At 60.1% G+C, this 17,284-nt stretch overlaps 1 protein-coding gene across 1 annotated transcript; it reads left to right on the top strand.

Annotated features, from left to right (window-relative positions):
• Positions 1–294: 294 nt before the first annotated feature.
• SCRT1 (scratch family transcriptional repressor 1) lies at positions 295–16,797 on the top strand. The gene is made up of 2 exons (XM_085533123.1): positions 295–764; positions 11,843–16,797. The coding sequence occupies exons 1-2, from the start codon at positions 653–655 to the stop codon at positions 12,601–12,603; spliced, it is 873 nt and encodes a 290-aa protein (XP_085389249.1). The 5' UTR covers positions 295–652; the 3' UTR covers positions 12,604–16,797.
• The last annotated feature ends 487 nt before the right edge of the window (positions 16,798–17,284 follow it).

Below are 17,284 nucleotides of genomic sequence, written 5' to 3'. Positions count from 1 at the left end.
CTGTAAACGTGGAACTGACCCACTCGGAAATTGACCCCCCCGTGGAACTCACCCACTCTGAAACTGCCCCCCCCCCCCCCCCCCCCCAAGGGGCTGAGCATCTGGAACTGCCCCCCCCCCCCCCCCAACCCCCCCCAGCCCCCAGCTGCTCCCCCCCCGGCACTGACCTCCCCCCCCCCCTTAATTATCCCCTCCCCCCAGACCCGCCCCCCTCTCCCCCCCCCCCCCCCCGGGAGCTGTCCGGTGCTGAACGGAGCTGTCCCCACTCTCCAGTGCTGAACAAGGCGCAGCGCCGGGAGCTGTCCGCCGCCTCGCGGTGCTGAACGGCGAAGCTCTCCACCTCCTCCTCCTCCTCCTCCGCCGCCCCCTCCCCAGCACCGCCCCCCGGTTGCCGCCGCCCCCGGTCCATGCCCCAGCTCGGCGGCGGCGGTGGGGCCGGGGCTGAGCCGCTGCCGGGAGCCGCCGGGAGCCTCCGGGCGCAAACGCTCGGAGGCGGCGGCGGCTCCGGGCCGGCGCTGGGAAGAATCGGCCGCACAAAGCCATAAAGGAGGGACTCCCCCCCTCATCCCCGCCGCCCCCCCGGGGGTCTTTGTGCTACCGGGGCCGGGCCGGGCCGGGCCGGGCCGGGGCTCGGTGGGTTCGGAGCGGAACCATGCCCAGATCCTTCCTGGTGAAGAAGGTGAAGATCGATGACTTCCCCGCCGGCCTTGACGCTCCGTACGGCAGAGCCCGGGCGGAATTCGGCTCCCGGCTGCACGAGAAGGGTACGGGGCGACGGGGAACGGGGGGGGGGGGGGGGGGGTTGATGGACCCGGTCGGACCGATCCAGAAAAGGTCCGGTTGGGTTCTGCTGGGTTCCATCGTTGTGTTGAATTGGGTTCTGTTGGGTTCTGTTGGGTCGTCTTGGGTTCTGCTGGGTTCTGTTGGGCTTAAGCGGGACGCGGTGAGCCGGGCCTGCCGCATTCCTCCGTGCTGCTCATTGGAGCGAGCCGAGCCGGGCCGGGCCGAGCCGGGCCATCCCCATCCCCACCATCCCCACCATCCCCACCGCTCCTTTTGTCTGCCGGAGCCAAGTTCAAGGACAAGCGCTGAGCCCCGCTCGGCTCTGCCCCACACGGCTCTGCCCCACACATCAGGCTCTGCCCCACACATCAGGCTCCGCTCGGTTCGGCCTTTGTTGCACCCCCCCCCCCCCGCCTCATCCCCCCCCCCCCCGGCCCCGCCGTGCCCGGTGCGCTGCGGCTGCGGCGCGTTGCGTAACCGACACCGAACCGCCGCAGCGGGGCCCGGCCCGTCCGCAGCGCCCCGTGACCTTGAGAGGGACCGGGGGGGGGGGGGGGAGGGGAGGGGGGGGAGACACGGAACCGCAGGGAAAGGACGGGGATGGGGGGAAGGACGGGGAGAAGGACGGGGAAAGTGTCGGCATGGATGGGGACATGGGGGGACATGGACGGGGATGGGGACCCGAAGGGACACCGGGGGGGAAGGGGAGGGGGGGGGGGCATTGGTGGGGATGGAGGGGGGAGGGGATGGGGTTGGGGACATCGGGAGGTGTGGGGATGGGGATGGGGGCAGTGATGGGGGCAGTGGAAGCAGAGGGATGGGGACAAGGACGGGGATGGGGACAGCGGTGGAGATGGGGATGGGGACAACAGTGGGGACATGATGGGGACAGGGATGGGGATGGGGACAGGGATGGGGACAGGGATGGGGACAGGGATGGGGACATGATGGCTATGGGGACGGGGACAAGGGATGGGGAGAAGGGATGGGGATGGGGACGGGGACAAGGGATGGGGATGGGGACAGGGATGGGGATGGGGACGGGGACAAGGGATGGGGACAGGGATGGAGATGGAGACAACAGTGGGGACAGGGATGGGGACAGAGAGGGGGACAGGGATGGGGATGGGGACGGGGACAAGGGATGGGGACAAGGGATGGGGATGGGGATGGGGATGGGGACAAGGGAAGGGGACAGGGGATGAGGTGACAAAGGTGGCGGGGGGAGCAGGGACAGGGAACAAGGGTGGCAAAGGGACAAAAGATGGGGCAGGGGACAAGGGCACTGCGAGGACAGGGGACAAAGAGAGGAGGATGGGGACAAGGGGATCGTGGGGATGAGGGATGTGGAGCAGGGGGTGAGGGAAAGGGGAGGGGGAATGGGGAGGAGATGGAGGGGACTGGGGACAAGGGAGCAGGGTGGCACAAGGATAAGGGACAGGGATGGGTGGGGGGTGATGGGGGTTTGGTGACAGAGGTCAAGGACGGGGGGACAAGGGACAAGGGGACACCGGAGAGGGGATGGGGGAAGGGGATAAGGGACATGGGGAGGGGACAAGGGACACGCGGAGGTGATAATGGACAGGATAAGGGGACAAGGGACAGGGGAGAGGGGACAAGGGACATGGGGAGGTGATAAGGGACGGGAGAGGGGACAAGGGACATGGGGAGGTGATAAGGGACAGGGTAAGGGGACAAGGGACAGGGGAGAGGGGACAAGGGACACGGGGAGGTGATGAGGGACAGGGTAAGGGGATAAGGGACGAGGGAGAGGGGACAAGGGACATGGGGAGGTGATGAGGGACAGGGTAAGGGGATAAGGGACGAGAGAGAGGGGACAAGGGACACAGGAAGGGAACAAGGGATGGGAGAGGGGACAAGGGACATGGGGAGGTGATAAGGGACGGGGTAAGGGGATAAGGGACAAGGAAGAGGGGACAAGGGACATGGGGAGGGGACAAGAAACAGGAGAGGGGATAAGGGCAAGGGAGAGGGGACGGGGGAAGGGGATAAGGGACAAGGGAGAGGGGACAAGGGACATGGGCAAGGGGGACAACAGACTGGGGCCAAGGGGATAAGGGATGAAGGATGGGGACAAGGAGTGGGACAGGGGACAAGGGGAGGGGGACGGGGGTGGGACAGGGGACAAAGAATGGGCCAAGGGGACAACGGGTGAAGGATGGGGGAGGGGAGGGACAGGGGACAAGGGGACAAGAGTGAGATGGGGGAGAAAGGGTGGGACAGGGGACAGGGGACAGGGGACAAGGGACAGGGGACAAGGGACAGGGGACAGGGGACAAGGAGTGGGACAAGGGATAAGGAACGGGGGACAAGGGGAGGGAGGGGGGAGATAGGGGGCAAGGGAAGAGGGGCAGGGGTGGGATGGGGGACAAAGAGTGGGACAAGGGGACAGGGGATGGGGATGGGATTGGGGCAGGGGTGGGGGACGGGGGACAGGGGATAACGGACAGGGGACAAAGAGTGGGACAAGGGAACAAGGGGATGGGACAGGAGTGGGACAGGGGACAGGGGATAAGGGACAGGGGACAAACAGTAGGACAAGGGGACGGGGGGGGACAGAGATGGGATGGGGGATAAGGAGTGGGACAGGGGACAAGGGGATGGGATTGGGGCAGGGGTGGGGGACGGGGGACAGGGGACAGGGGATAAGGGACAGGGGACAAAGAGTGGGACAAGGGGACAAGGGGGGGGGGGACAAAGAGTGGGACAGGGGGGACAAGGAGGGGGACAGAGATGGGATGGGGGACAAGGGGACGGGACAAAGAGTGGGACAGGTGGAAAGGGGAAACAGTGGGACAAGGTGACAAGGAGTGGGGCAGGGGACAAGGGGTGGGACAAGGGGACAAGGTGACAAGGGGGGGGGAAGAGTGGGACAAGGAGGAACGGGGGACAAAGAGTGGGAAAAGGGGACAAGGAATGGGACAAGGGACAAGAGGGGGGGGACAGAGATGAGATGGGGGGCAAGGAGTGGGACAGGGGGACAAGGGGAGGGACAAAGAGTGGGATGGGGAGGATAGGGTACAAAGGGTGGGACAAGGGGACAAGGGGGGGGGGGACAGAGATGGGATGGGGGACAAGGGGAGGGGACAAAGGGTGGGACAGGGGACAAGGGGGGGGGACAGGGACAGAGCAGGGTGGCACAGGGGGCACATGTGGATGGAACCAAGGTCACGTTTAGGTGCCACCAAGGTCATGTTGGGTGCCACCAAGGTCATGTTTGGGTGCCACCAAGGTCATGTTTGGGTGACACTGGGGACACGTAGGTGGCACTGTAGACATGGGTGCCACCACATTGGGTGCCATCAAGGTCATATCTGGGTGCCACCAATGTCATGTTTGGGTGCCACCAAGGTCACATTGGGTGCCACCAAGGTCATGTAGGTGCCACCAAGGTCATGTAGGTGCCACCAAGGTCATGTTGGGTGCCACCAAGGTCATGTAGGTGCCACCAAGGCCATGTTGGGTGCCAACAAGGTCATGTGGGTGCCATCAAGGTCATGTAGGTGCCATCAAGGTCACGTTGGGTGCCATCAAGGTCATGTAGGTGCCACCAAGGTCATGTGGGTGCCACCAAGGTCATGTAGGTGCCACCAAGGTCATGTAGGTGCCACCAAGGTCATGTGGGTGCCATCAATGTCATGTTGGGTGCCATAAGGTCATGTAGGTGCCATCAAGGTCATGTAGGTGCCACCAAGGTCATGTTGGGTGCCATCAAGGTCATGTAGGTGCCACCAAGGTCATGTGGGTGCCATCAAGGTCATGTAGGTGCCACCAAGGTCATGTAGGTGCCATCAATGTCATGTTGGGTGCCATAAGGTCATGTAGGTGCCATCAAGGTCATGTAGGTGCCACCAAGGTCATGTTGGGTGCCATCAATGTCATGTAGGTGCCATCAAGGTCATGTAGGTGCCATCAAGGTCATGTGGGTGCCACCAAGGTCATGTTGGGTGCCATCAAGGTCATGTAGGTGCCATCAAGGTCATGTAGGTGCCACCAATGTCATGTAGGTGCCATCAAGGTCATGTAGGTGCCACCAAGGTCATGTAGGTGCCATCAATGTCATGTAGGTGCCACCAAGGTCATGTGGGTGCCACCAAGGTCATGTTGGGTGCCATCAAGGTCATGTAGGTGCCATCAAGGTCATGTGGGTGCCACCAAGGTCATGTAGGTGCCACCAAGGTCATGTGGGTGCCATCAAGGTCATGTAGGTGCCACCAAGGTCATGTAGGTGCCATCAAGGTCATGTAGGTGCCATCAAGGTCATGTGGGTGCCACCAAGGTCATGTTGGGTGCCATCAAGGTCATGTAGGTGCCATCAAGGTCATGTTGGGTGCCATCAAGGTCATGTAGGTGCCATCAAGGTCATGTAGGTGCCATCAATGTCATGTAGGTGCCACCAAGGTCATGTAGGTGCCACCAAGGTCATGTGGGTGCCATCAAGGTCATGTAGGTGCCACCAAGGTCACGTTGGGTGCCATCAATGTCATGTAGGTGCCACCAAGGTCATGTGGGTGCCATCAAGGTCATGTAGGTGCCACCAAGGTCATGTGGGTGCCATCAATGTCATGTAGGTGCCACCAAGGTCATGTAGGTGCCATCAATGTCATGTAGGTGCCACCAAGGTCATGTAGGTGCCACCAAGGTCATGTGGGTGCCATCAAGGTCATGTAGGTGCCACCAAGGTCATGTGGGTGCCATCAATGTCATGTAGGTGCCACCAAGGTCATGTAGGTGCCATCAATGTCATGTAGGTGCCACCAAGGTCATGTAGGTGCCATCAATGTCATGTAGGTGCCACCAAGGTCATGTAGGTGCCACCAAGGTCATGTGGGTGCCATCAAGGTCATGTAGGTGCCACCAAGGTCACGTTGGGTGCCACCAAGGTCATGTAGGTGCCACCAAGGTCATGTAGGTGCCACCAAGGTCATGTGGGTGCCATCAAGGTCATGTAGGTGCCACCAAGGTCATGTTGGGTGCCACCAAGGTCACGTTGGGTGCCACCAAGGTCATGTAGGTGCCATCAAGGTCATGTTGGGTGCCACCAATGTCATGTTTGGGTGCCACCAATGTCATGTTTGGGTGCCACCAAGGTCACATTGGGTGCCACCAAGGTCATGTAGGTGCCACCAAGGTCATGTTGGGTGCCACCAAGGTCACATTGGGTGCCACCAAGCTCATGTAGGTGCCACCAAGGTCATGTTGGGTGCTATCAAGGTCACATGGGTGCCGTTGTGTTTGAGTGGGTGCCATTGGGGTCCCATGGGTGCCGTTGGGTTTGTGTGGGTGCCACTGGGGTCCCATGGGTGCCATTGGGTTTGTGTATATGCCATTGGGGTCCCACAGGTGCCATTGAGGTTGTGTGGGTTCCATTGGGTTTGTGTGGGTGCCGTTGGGGTCCCATGGGTGCCATTGGGGTTATGTCGGTTCCATTGGGTTTGTGTGGGTGCCATTGGGGTCACATGGGTCCCATTGAGGTCACATGGGTGCCATTGGGGTCCTATGGGTGCCATTGGGGTCCCATGGGTGCCATTGGGTCCTATGGGCGCTGTTGGGGTTGTGTGGGTGCTGTTGGGGTCCCATGGGTTCCATTGAGATTGTGTGGGTGCCATTGGGGTCCCATGGGTGCCATTGGATTTGTGTGGGTGCCATTGGATCCCATGGGTGCCATTGGGGTCCCATGGGTGTCACTGGGGTTGTGTGGGTGCCATTGGGGTCCCATAGGTGTCATTGGGGTCCCATGGGTGTCACTGGGGTTGTGTGGGTGCCATTGGATCCCATGGGTGCCATTGGGGTCCCATGGGTGTCACTGGGGTTGTGTGGGTGCCATTGGGGTCCCATAGGTGCCATTGGGGTCCCATGGGTGTCATTGGGGTCCCATGGGTGTCACTGGGGTTGTTTGGGTGCCATTGGGGTCCCATAGGTGCCATTGGGGTACCATGGGTGTCATTGGGTTTGTGTGGGTGCCGTTGGGATCCCATGGGTGTCATTGGTGTCCCATGGGTGCCATTGGGATTCCATGGGCGCCATTTGGGGTCCCATGTGTGTCATTGGGGTCCCATGGGTGCCATTGGGTTTGTGTGGGTGCCATTGGGTTTGTGTGGGTGCCATTAGGGTCCCATGGGTGCCATTGGCTTTCTGTGGGTACCATTGGATTTGTGTGTGTGCTGTTAAGGTCCCATGGGTTCCTTTGGGTTTGTGTAGGTGCCGTTAGGGTCCCATGGGTGCCATCTGGTTCCTGTGGGAGCCATTGGGTTTTTGTGGTTGCTGTTATGGCCCCATGGGTGCCTTTGGGTTTGTGTGGGTGCTGCTGGGGTCCCGAGGGTGCCATTGGGGTTCCATGGGTTCTATTGGCTTACTCTGGGTGCCATTGGCTTTATGTGTGTGCTGTTGGGGTCCCATGGGTACCATTGGGGTCTTATGGGAGCCATGAGCTTTCTGTGGGTGCCACTGGGTTGTGTGGGTGCCATTGGGGTCCCATGGGTGCCATTGGGCTTCTGTGTGTGCTGTTGGGCTTGTGTGTGTGCTGTTGAGGTCCCGCGGGTGCCATTGGGGTCTTATGGGAGCCATCAGCTTTCTGTGGGTGCCACTGGGTTGTGTGGGTGCCATTGGGGACCCATGGGTGCCATTGGGATTCTGTGTGTGCTGTTGGGTTTGTGTGTGTGCTGTTGAGGTCCCATGGGTACCATTGGGGTCTTATGGGAGCCATCAGCTTTCTGTGGGTGCCATTGGGGTCCCATGGGTGTCATTGGGCTTCTGTGTGTGCTGTTGGGTTTGTGTGTGTGCTGTTGAGGTCCCATGGGTGCCACTGGGGTCTTATGGGAGCCATCAGCTTTCTATGGGTGCCATTGGGTTTGTGTGGGTGCCATTGGGGACCCATGGGTGCCATTGGGCTTCTGTCTGTGCTGTTGGGTTTGTGTGTGCGCTGTTGAGGTCCCATGGGTGCCATTGGGGTCCTATGGGAGCCATCAGCTTTCTATGGGTGCCATTGGGGTCCTATGGCTGCCATTGGGCTTCTGTGTGTGCTGTTGGGCTTGTGTGTGTGCTGTTGAGGTCCCACGGGTGCCACTGGGGTCTTATGGGAGCCATCAGCTTTCTATGGGTGCCATTGGGTTTGTGTGGGTGCCATTGGGGTCCCATGGGTGCCATTGGTTTGTGTGGGTGCTGTTGGGATCCCACGGGTGCCCTTGGGGACCTAAGGGTGCCATTGGCTTTCTGTGGGTGCCATTGGGTTTGTGTGTGTGCTGTTAGGGTCCCATGGGTGCCATTGGGTTTCTGTGGCTGCCATTCAATTTGTTTGGGTGCCATTGGGGTCCTATGGGTGCCATTGGCTTTATGTGGGTTCCATTGGGTTTGCTTGTGTGCTGTTGAGGTCCCACGGGTGCCACTGGGGTCCTATGGGAGCCATCAGCTTTCTATGGGTGCCATTGGGTTTGTGTGTGTGCTATTGGGGTCCCATGGGTGCCATTGGTTTGTGTGGGTGCTGTTGGGATCCCATGGGTGCCATTGGGTTTGTGTGTGTGCTGTTGGGGTCCCATGGGTGCCATTGGGGTCCTATAAGAGCCATCAGCTTTCTATGGGTGCCATTGGTTTGTATGGGTGCCATTGAGGTCCCATGGGTGCCATTGGTTTGTGTGGGTGCCATTGAGGTCCCATGGGTGCCATGGGTTTGTGTGGGTGCTGTTGGGATCCCACGGGTGCCATTGGGGACCTAAGGGTGCCATTGGCTTTCTGTGGGTGCCATTGGTTTGTGTGTGTGCTGTTAGGGTCCCATGGGTGCCATTGGGTTTCTGTGGCTGCCATTCGGTTTGTTTGGGTGCCACTGGGGTCCTATGGGTGACATTGGGGTCCTATGGGTGCCATTGGCTTTATGTGGGTTCCATTGGGTTTGCTTGTGTGCTGTTGAGGTCCCACGGGTGCCACTGGGGTCCTATGGGAGCCATCAGCTTTCTATGGGTGCCATTGGGTTTGTGTGGGTGCCATTGGGGTCCCATGGGTGCCATTGGTTTGTGTGGGTGCTGTTGGGATCCCACGGGTGCCCTTGGGGACCTAAGGGTGCCATTGGCTTTCTGTGGGTGCCATTGGGTTTGTGTGTGTGCTGTTGGGGTCCCATGGGTGCCATTGGGTTTCTGTGGCTGCCATTGGGTTTTCTTGGGTGCCACTGGGGTCCTATGGGTGACATTGGCGTCCTATGGGTGACATTGGGGTCCTATGGGTGACATTGGCTTTATGTGGGTTCCACTGGGGTTGTGTGTGTGCTGAACGGGTGCCATTGGGGTCCTATGGGAGCCATCAGCTTTCTATGGGTGCCATTGGTTTGTGTGGGTGCCATTGAGGTCCCATGGGTGCCATTGGTTTGTGTGTGTGCTGTTGGGGTCCCATGGGTGCGATTGGGTTTCTGTGGCTGCCATTGGGTTTGCTTGGGTGCCACTGGGGTCCCACAGGTGCCGTTTGGGTCCCATAGGTGCCATTGTCTTTATGTGGGTGCCATTGGTTTTGTATTGGTACTGTTGGGATCCAATGGGTGCCATTGTGTCTCCTTGTGTCCCCATGCCCCCCAGCTGCCCCCCATTCCCCCCACCTGTCACCCCCACACCCCCCTGCCCCCACTGTAACCTCCTCCTCCCCCTTCCCTCATAGCCCCCCTTTCCCCCACAGCCCCCTACCTCGCAGACTACATGGCCCCATCGTAACCTCCTCCCCTACCTCTCTGCCTACATGACCCCCATTATAACCCCCTCCTTTCCCCCACAGCCCCCTACCCCAGTTACTACCTGCCCCCCTTATAAGCCCCTCCTCCCTTACCCCACAGCCCCCTACTTCACTGCCTACATGGCTCCATTATAAACCCCCTACCCCTTTCCCCCACAGCCCCCTACCTCTGCCTACATGACCCCCATTATAACCCCCCCTCCCTTCCCTTCCAGCCCCCTACCTCACAGACTACCTGCCCCCATTATAACCCCCCTCCTTTCCCCCACAGCCCCCTACCTCTCTGCCTACATGACCCCCATTATAACCCCCCATCCCTTCCCCCACAACCCTCTACCTCTCTGCCTACATGACCCCCATTATAACCCCCCATCCCTTCCCCCACAGCCCCCTACATCTCTGCCTACATGACCCCATTGTATCCCCCTCCCCTACCTCAGTGTCTACCTGCCCCCATTATAACCCCCCCCACCCCTTTCCCCCCACAGCCCCCTACATCTCTGCCTACATGACCCCATTGTAACCCCCTCCCCTACCTCAGTGACTACACGACCCCCCTTGTAACTCCCTCCTCCCCTTCCCCTACAGCCCCCATTCCCACACAGCCCCCTACCTCGAGGACTACATGGCCCCATTAGTAACCCCCTCCCATACCTCTCTGCCTACATGACCCCCATTATAACCCACACCCCTTTCCCCCACAGCCCCCTACCTCACTGCCTACCTGCCCGCCTTATAAGCCCCTCCTCCCTTCCCCCACAGCCCCCTACCTCACTGCCTACATGGCTCCATTATAAACCCCCTAACCCTTTCCCCCACAGCCCCCTACCTCTGCCTACCTGGCCCCATTATAACCCCCCCTCCCTTCCCTTCCAGCCCCCTACCTCACAGACTACCTGCCCCCATTATAACCCCCCTCCTTTCCCCCACGCCCCCTACCTCACAGACTTCATGACCCCATTGTAACCCCCCCTACCTCAGTGACTACATGACCCCCATTATAACCCCCTCTTCCCCTTCATGGCCCCCATTATAACCCCCACCCATTTCCCCTACAGCCCCCATTCCCCCACAGCCCCCTACCTCTCTGCCTACATGACCCCCATTATAACCCCCCTCCATTCCCTTCCAGCCCCCTACCTCGCTAACTACATGGCCCCCCATTGTAGCCCCCTCCTCCCCTTCATGACCCCCATTATAACCCCCCTCCCTTCCCTTCCAGCCCCCTACCTCACAGACTACATAGCCCCCATTATAACCCCCATCTCCCTTCCCTTCCAGCCCCCTACCTTGCAGACCACGTAGCCCCCATTATAACCCCCCTCCCTTCCCTTCCAGCCCCCCACCTCTCTACCTACACGACCCCCATTATAACCCCCATCTCCCTTCCCTTCCAGCCCCCTACCTCTCTGCCTACATAGCCCCCATTATAACTCCCCCTCCCTTCCCTTCCAGCCCCCCTTCCCTCACAGCCCCCTAACCTTGCTAGCTACATGGTCCCCCCTTTTAACCCTCCCCCTTTCCCTTCCAGCCCCCTACCTCACAGACTACATGCCACCCATGTTACCTCCTCCCCCTTCCCTTCCAGCCCCCTACCTTGCTAACTACCTGGCCCCATTGTAACCCCCTATACCTCTCTGCCTATATGGCCCCCCATGTAACCCCCATTATAACCCCCATCTCCCTTCCCTTCCAGCCCCCTACCTCGCAGACCACATAGCCCCCATTATAACCCCCCTCCCTTCCCTTCCAGCCCCCTATCTCACAGACTCCATAGCCCCCATTATAACCCCCCTCCCTTCCCTTCCAGCCCCCTACCTCGCAGACCACATAGCCCCCATTATAACCCCCCTCCCTTCCCTTCCAGCCCCCTACCTCGCAGACCACATAGCCCCCATTATAACCCTCATCTCCCTTCCCTTCCAGCCCCCTACCTCGCAGACCACATAGCCCCCATTATAACCCCCCTCCCTTCCCTTCCAGCCCCCTTCCTCGCAGACCACATAGCCCCCATTATAACCCCCATCTCCCTTCCCTTCCAGCCCCCTACCTTGCTAACTATATGGCCCCCATTATAACCCCCCTCCCTTCCCTTCCAGCCCCCTATCTCACAGACTCCATAGCCCCCATTATAACCCCCCTCCTTTCCCTTCCAGCCCCCTATCTCACAGACTCCATAGCCCCCATTATAACCCCCCTCCCTTCCCTTCCAGCCCCCTACCTCACAGACTCCATAGCCCCCATTATAACCCCCATCTCCCTTCCCTTCCAGCCCCCTACCTCGCAGACCACATAGCCCCCATTATAACCCCCTTCCCTTCCCTTCCAGCCCCCTACCTCGCCGACTACATGGCCCCCAGCTCGTACCCCGGCTCCGCCGACACCTCGGACCCCCTGAAGGTCCCATCTCCCACCTCCCTTTACCCCCCGAGCCGTGGGGCCGACTACGGCGCCTCCGACTCGGACCCCCCCGACAGCCCCCGCTCCGCGTTGACCGGCGGTTACATCAACGGCGACGCCGCCGTCAGCGAAGGTTACGCCGTCGATTCCTTCTTCATCACCGACGGCCGCTCGCGCCGTAAAACCCCCAACGGCTCCAGCAGCCCCCAAGGAGCCCCCAGACCCCCAAGACAACGTCACGCCTGCGGCGAATGCGGTAAAACTTACGCCACCTCCTCCAACCTCAGCCGCCACAAACAGACCCACCGCAGCCTGGATAGCAAAATGGCCAAGAAATGCCCGACCTGCGGCAAGGTTTACGTCTCCATGCCCGCCATGGCCATGCACCTCTTGACCCACGACCTGAAGCACAAATGCGACGTGTGCGGCAAAGCCTTCAGCAGGCCCTGGTTGCTGCAGGGTCATATGAGGTCTCACACCGGGGAGAAGCCTTTCGGTTGCGCCCATTGCGGGAAGGCCTTCGCCGACCGCTCCAACCTCCGCGCTCACATGCAGACCCACTCGGCCTTCAAGCATTTCAAGTGCAAGAGATGCAGCAAAACCTTCGCCCTCAAGTCCTACCTGAACAAGCACTACGAGTCCGCGTGCTTCAAAGGAGCCCCGGCGGCTGCGGGAAGCCTCAGGGCTTGAGAATTAGGGGGGGGGTCTTTGGGGTCACCCCAAGGAGGGAGGTGGGGGAGGAGGAGGAGGAGGGGAGATGGGGGGTGGATTAAAGGGGGTCTTGGTGGTGGAGGGGGTGATGAGGGGGGTCTGGGTGTATATGGGAAGGTGAGGGGGGTCCTGTGGTTGTGGGGTGTGTTGAGACCCGGTGGAGCCTGAATTTGGGGATCCACTTTAGTTATGGGGTGTCCTGAGCCCATGTGGAGCCTGAATTTGGGGATCCACTTTGGTTATGGGGTGTCCTGAGCCCATGTGGAGCCTGAATTTGGGGGTCCATCTCAGTTATGGGGTGATCTGTGCCCACGTGGAGCCTGAATTTGGGGGTCCATCTCAGTTATGGGGTGATCTGTGCCCATGTGGAGCCTGAATTTGGGGGTCCACTTTGGTTATGGGGTGTCCCCCTCATGTATGGGGTGTCCTGGGGCCAGATATACCCCAAAAGTTGGGGGTCCCTCTCATCTATGGGGTGCCCCCCTCATTTATGTGGTGTCCTGGGGCCAGATATACCCCAAACGTTGGGGGTCCTCCTCATTTATGGGGTGTCCCCCTCATTTATGGGGTGTGCTCAGCCCATGTTGACCCCGAATTTGGGGGTCCCCCTCATTTATGGGGTGATCTGTGCCCATGTGGACCCTGAATTTGGGGGTCCCTCTCATTTATGGGGTGTCCCCCTCATTTATGGGGTGTCTGGGGACCATGTCGACCCCATATCTGGGGGTCTCCCTCCTTTATGGGGTGTCCTGGGCCCAGATATACCCCAAAAGTTGGGGGCTCCCCTTCATTTATGGGGTGTCCTCCTCATTTATGGGGTGTCTGGGGACCATATGGACCCCAAATTTGAGGGGATCCATCCTTTATGGGGTGTCCTGAGCCCATGTTGACCCCATATTTGTGGGGCTCCCTCGTTTATGGGGTGTTTTAGGCACAGATATATCCCAAATGTTATGGGGGTCCCCTTCGTTTATGGGGTGTCCCCCTCATTTTTGGGGTGTCCTCCTCATTTATGGGGTGTCCTGGGCCCATGTCGACCCCATATCTGGGGGTCTACCTCGTTTATGGGGTGTCCTGGGCCCAGATATACCCCAAAAGTTGGGGGGTCCCCTTCATTTATGGGGTGTCCTCCTCATTTATGGGGTGTCTGGGGACCATATGGACCCCAAATTTGAGGGGATCCCTCCTTTATGGGGTGTCCTGGGCCCAGATATACCCCAAAAGTTGGGGGGTCCCCTTCGTTTATGGGGTGTCCCCCTCATTTATGGGGTGTCCTGGGCCCATGTCGACCCCATATCTGGGGGTCTACCTCGTTTATGGGGTGTCCTGGGCCCAGATATACCCCAAAAGTTGAAGACCTCCTCCTTTATGGGGTGTCCTGGGCCCAAATATACCCCAAAAGTTGGGGGTCCCCCTCATTTATGGGGTGTCCCGGTCCAAGATATACCCCAAAAGTTGAAGACCTCCTCCTTTATGGGGTGTCCTGGGCTCAAATATACCCCCAAAATTGGGGGGCCCCTCATGTATGGGGTGTCCTGGGCCCATGTTGACCCCATATTTGGGGGTCTTCCTCCTTTATGGGGTGTCCTGAGCACAGATATATCCCATAAGTCGGGGCTCCCATGTGCACCCCAAAACTCAGGAACCCCCCCTCACTATTCCTAGGGTGCCCAAGACCCATGTTGGGGGGTCTCTCTCATTTATGGGGTGTCCTGGGCCCATGTTGACCCCATATTTGGGGGTCTCCCTTCTTTATGGGGTGTCCTGGGCCCACGTGTACCCCAAAAGTCAGGGGTCCTCTCAGTATTTATGGGGTGTTTGGGTACCAGAAGTTGGGGGTCCCGTATGGAACCCAAAAGTTGGGGGTCTCACTCGTTTATGGGGTACCCTGGGCCAATATGGACCCCAACAAGTCTGGGGTCCCATGTGGACCCCAAAAGTCGGGGATCCCTTTTGTTTATGGGGTGACCTGGGCTCATGTGGGTGCCAAATGTGGGGGTCTCCTCCTGTCTTGGGGGTCCCATCTGTGCCCCATAAGTTGGGGGTCCCTCTCCTATATGGGGTACCCTGGTTCCAAGTGTACCCCAAAACTTGGGGGGTCCCATAGGCTGTTCCTTGGGTATCCTGGACCCACATGGACCCCAAATGTGGGGGCCCCCCTCGTTTATGGGGTGTCCTGGCCCTATTTGTACCCCAAATGTTGGGATTCCCCCTTATTTATGGGGTGCCTGGGCCCACCTGTACCCCAAAAGTTGGGGGTCCCCTTCATTTATGGAGTGCCCCGGACCCATCTGTACCCCCAAGAGTTGGGGGCCACCCTCATTTATGGGGTGCTCAGACCCCACTTGTACCCCAAAAGTCAGCGACCCCCCCCCCATTTATGGGCTGCCCCACGTCTTCAGCCCCCCACAATTAGGGGATCCCTTTACCTATATGGGGTGCCCGGTCCCATCTGTACCCGAAAAGTTGGGGGTCCCCCTCATTTATGGGGTACCCCGGTCCCATCTACACCCCATAAGTCGGGTGGGGGTCCCATGTGCACCTCGAAATCCGGGGGTCCCCCTCGTTTGTGGGGTGTCTGGGTCTCTCGCGCACCCCAAAACTCAGGGTTCCACGTGGACCCCATAACTCAGGGGTCCCCCTTATTTATGGGGTGCCCTGTGTCCTCAGTACCCTCATGGGGTCACGTCTGGACCCACAGACTCGGGGGTCGCCTTCATTGATGGGGTCCCATCCTCACCCCATAACGTGGGGGTCCCATGTGGCCCCCGAAATTCGGGCCCCGCTCCTTTATGGGGTGCCCAGGTACCTCGTGTGCCCCATAACTGGGGGGTCCCCCTCGTTTATGGGGTGCTGCTGGGGGTCCCATTTGCACCCCGATACTCAGGGACCCCCCCTCACTGTTCCTTGGGTGCCCTTATGGACCCCAATAGGACCCCGTTTGAACCCCCAAACTTGGGGGTCGCTCTCGTTTATGGGGTGTCTGGGTACCCCAAAACCTGGGGGGTCTCATATGCACCCCGATACTCGGGGGTCCCCCTCCTTGAAGAGGTCCCCCCTCCCTCCATTGAGCACCCCAATATTAGGGGACCCCCTCCCCATTTGGGTGGGGGGGCTGCACTGGTGACTGTACCCCACAACTCTGGGATCCCCCCACCCCCAGCATTATGGACCCTAAAACCCCCTCCTCTTTATGGGGCCCCCTCTGCACCCCACAGCCCTGGGACCCCCCCCACATTTCCAGGACCCCTCCCCACTTTATGGGGTCCCTCTGTGCCCCCTAAAACTCGGGGACCCCCCCTCCTTCCCCTTCCCCTTTATAGGGTCTCCCCTTTGCACCCCACAGCTCTGGGACCCCCCCCTTCTTCCCCCCCCTCCCCTTTATGGGGACCCCGCTGCACTCCTCAGCCTTGGGACCCCTCCCCATTTTATGGGATCCTCTCTGTGCACCCCACAACTCTGGGACCCCCACCCTCCACACTTATAGGGTCCCTCTGCACCCCACAGCCCTGGGACCCCCCCACATTTCCAGGACCCCTCCCCACTTTATGGGGTCCCTCTGTGCACCCCACAACTCTGGGACCCCCTCTCCCTCCCCTTCCCCTTTATGGGGTCCCCTCTGCACCCCACATTTCTGGGATCCCCCCCCCCCACTTATAGGGTCCCTCTGTGCACCCCACAACTCTGGGACCCTCCCTCCCTCCCCTTTCCCTTTGTGGGGTCTCCCCTCTGCACCCCACAGCCTTGGGACCCCCCACATTTCCAAGACCCCTCCCCACTTTATGGGGTCCCCTCTGCACCCCACATTTCTGGGATCCCCCCCCCATTTATAGGGTCCATCTGTGCACCCCACATTTCTGGGATCCCCCCCCCATTTATAGGGTCCATCTGTGCACCCCACAACTCTGGGATCCCCCCCCCATTTATAGGGTCCCTCTGTGCACCCCACAACTCCTGGGACCCCTCCCCACTTTATGGGGCCCCTCTGTGCACCCCACAACTCTGGGACCCCCTCTCCCTCCCCTTCCCCTTTATGGGGTCCCCTCTGCACCCCACATTTCTGGGATCCCCCCCCCCCATTTATAGGGTCCCTCTGTGCACCCCACAACTCTGGGACCACCCCCCATTTATAGGATCTCTCTGTGCACCCCACAACTCTGGGATCCCCCCCCATTTATAGGGTCCCTCTGTGCACCCCACAACTCCTGGGACCCCTCCCCACTTTATGGTGTCCCTCTGTTCCCCCTATATCTCGGGGACCCCCTCCCCTTTCCGGGGTCTCTCGTGCACCCCACAACTCTGGGACCCCCCCCTCCTTTCTGTGGGTGCCCCGACCCCACTCCCCTCCCCTCAATTTGGGGTCGCCCCCTTCCCCCCCCCCCCCCCCCCACCCCCACCCCAGGGGCTGCCTCCACCCTTCTCAATAAGGGGGCACCCCAACCCTATGCCATATTCAGAGGTGGGGGTGGGGGGGTCTTCCAACCCAAATTCCCCCCCCCCCATCACAACTGAGACCTAAATTGGGGTCCCCCTTCCCAAATGGGTCCCCCCCACTCTTAAATACGGACCCCCCCCTATAAAATTGGGCCCCCCCCCTCCCGAATGCCCCCTCCCCCCCCCCACTTTCTCCCATCCAAAGTCACCCCCCCCCCCCCCCCCC

This window comes from Coturnix japonica, unplaced genomic scaffold, assembly GCF_054131305.1.
Source record: "Coturnix japonica strain WE unplaced genomic scaffold, WE-NBRP24 Scf054, whole genome shotgun sequence".
NCBI classification, from domain to species: Eukaryota; Metazoa; Chordata; class Aves; order Galliformes; family Phasianidae; genus Coturnix; species Coturnix japonica.
Note: the sequence above shows the minus strand (reverse complement) of the source record. Positions and strands in the feature narration are given on the sequence as shown.